General features: G+C 37.7%; 1 protein-coding gene across 1 annotated transcript; it reads right to left on the reverse strand.

The window, feature by feature from the left end:
- Nucleotides 1-334: 334 nt before the first annotated feature.
- Nucleotides 335-543, reverse strand: SARC_15119 (hypothetical protein; the record flags this gene model as incomplete). Its single annotated transcript, XM_014290755.1, has 1 exon — nt 335-543. A coding segment is annotated over one exon (209 nt), but the record flags the coding sequence as incomplete, so codon positions are not given.
- Between the last annotated feature and the right edge of the window lie 1,355 nt (nt 544-1,898).

Genomic DNA, 1,898 nt, shown 5'->3' on the forward strand with positions numbered 1-1,898 from the left:
ATATATATATATATATAAAATACATATATATATGTATATATATATATATATATACATGAATATGTATATACATTGGCATATATATATGTGCATGTACATGTACATGTGTATGTGCAAGTATAACCCATACATAACATATACCCTATACATACAAGCATGACGCTTTCCTATCATTGCCAATTTCCCATTTACGTACAACACTCCCCTTGACAGTTGCTTCACACACTGCCATACCCTGAGGCTACACACAGTTCCATACCCCACACATGTGCACACGAGTGCTACATGGGTGTGTCCTTACACCACCAACACCCAACACACACACAAACCCAACCTACATCCCATACAACACACCTATACTGATATCCTTACAGACCAGCGGAAACTCAAACAGGTTGGTCAGTGTTAGAGACACCTCTGCCACCTCCTCTGCCACCCACTGGGACAGTTGTTTGATCTGTTTCTTCACACCAAAGGCCGAGTACAGGAACGGACTCTTGGCTGTGCTATCGGCAGCAGTCCTCCGTACGGGTTTACCGGCGACTGATATGGAAGGGGTGAGTGGTATAGATAGTTGAATACTGATATTGAAGAGGTGAGTGGTATAGATAGTTGAATACTGATATTGAAGGGTAAAGTGGTATAGATAGTTGAATGGGGTGAGTAGTATAGATAGTTGAATGGGGTGAGTAGTATAGATAGTTGAATGGGGTGAGTAGTATAGATAGTTGAATGGGGTGAGTAGTATAGATAGTTGAATGGGGTGAATGGGAAGCAGGAGAAGGAGATGGAGATGAAGTGGCTATGTTGAAGATGAAAGTAATATACACAGTTACATGGGGTGAATGGAGGTCAGGAGAAGACGTTTGTATGCGCAGGTAGAAATAGGGCAAGCCAATGATGAATCTTATTGTTCTTAAGTAACAACGCCAATGAGTACACATTTAGTAATTGTAAAATATAGTAATTAGTTTATATACTAACTCACACACGCACACAAACGACACACACACACACACACACAAGCCCCCCCCCCCCCCACCACCACATATATACATACATACATACATACATACATACAAACATACATACATGCATACATACACACACACATGCACCTACCTGGTCCCAGAGCAGGGGTGACATTGAGTACACAGGGCATGGAAGTCCAATTGTATCGCGTACAGTCGCTGGTGATCTTGGTGTCCAGCGTATCCAAAAGAATGGACATGTCCTCCTGAGAATTCCATTTTAAATTGGGAATATAATTTAATTTGGGAATATAATTTAATTTGGGAATATAAATTAATTTGGGAAAATAATTTAATTTGGGATTAGAATGAATTTGACTGGTATGAGAATCGGGAATGCTAGGGTGGTAACAGTAAGGCAATTTCTTATTTGGTTCCCAAATGGGGAAGAGTTGGCTAGTGTCGCACAAACAAATTATAGGCCGACAAAAACAAAACAAAACAAAACAAAACCAAAACCAAAACCAAAACCAAGACTAAAACCAAAACACAAACACAAACAAACACAATCGTAAACAAAAATAGAAACACAAACACAAACACAAACACAAAAACAAACACAACCAAAAACAAAAACAAAAACACACACAAACACAAACACAAACACAACCACAGATACAGACTCAGACGCAGACGCAGACACACACACACACACATATATATATAGATATAGATATATACAGATATAGATATAGATATAGATATAGATATAAATACATAAACATATACATATACATATACCAATACCTATACACGTACATATATTTATATACATATGCATCCTTAGACACACACACACACACACGCACACACACATATATTTATATACATAATATATATATATACATACATACATACATACATATA

This window comes from Sphaeroforma arctica (genome assembly GCF_001186125.1).
Source record: "Sphaeroforma arctica JP610 unplaced genomic scaffold supercont1.5645, whole genome shotgun sequence".
In the NCBI taxonomy this organism is placed as follows: Eukaryota; class Ichthyosporea; order Ichthyophonida; genus Sphaeroforma; species Sphaeroforma arctica.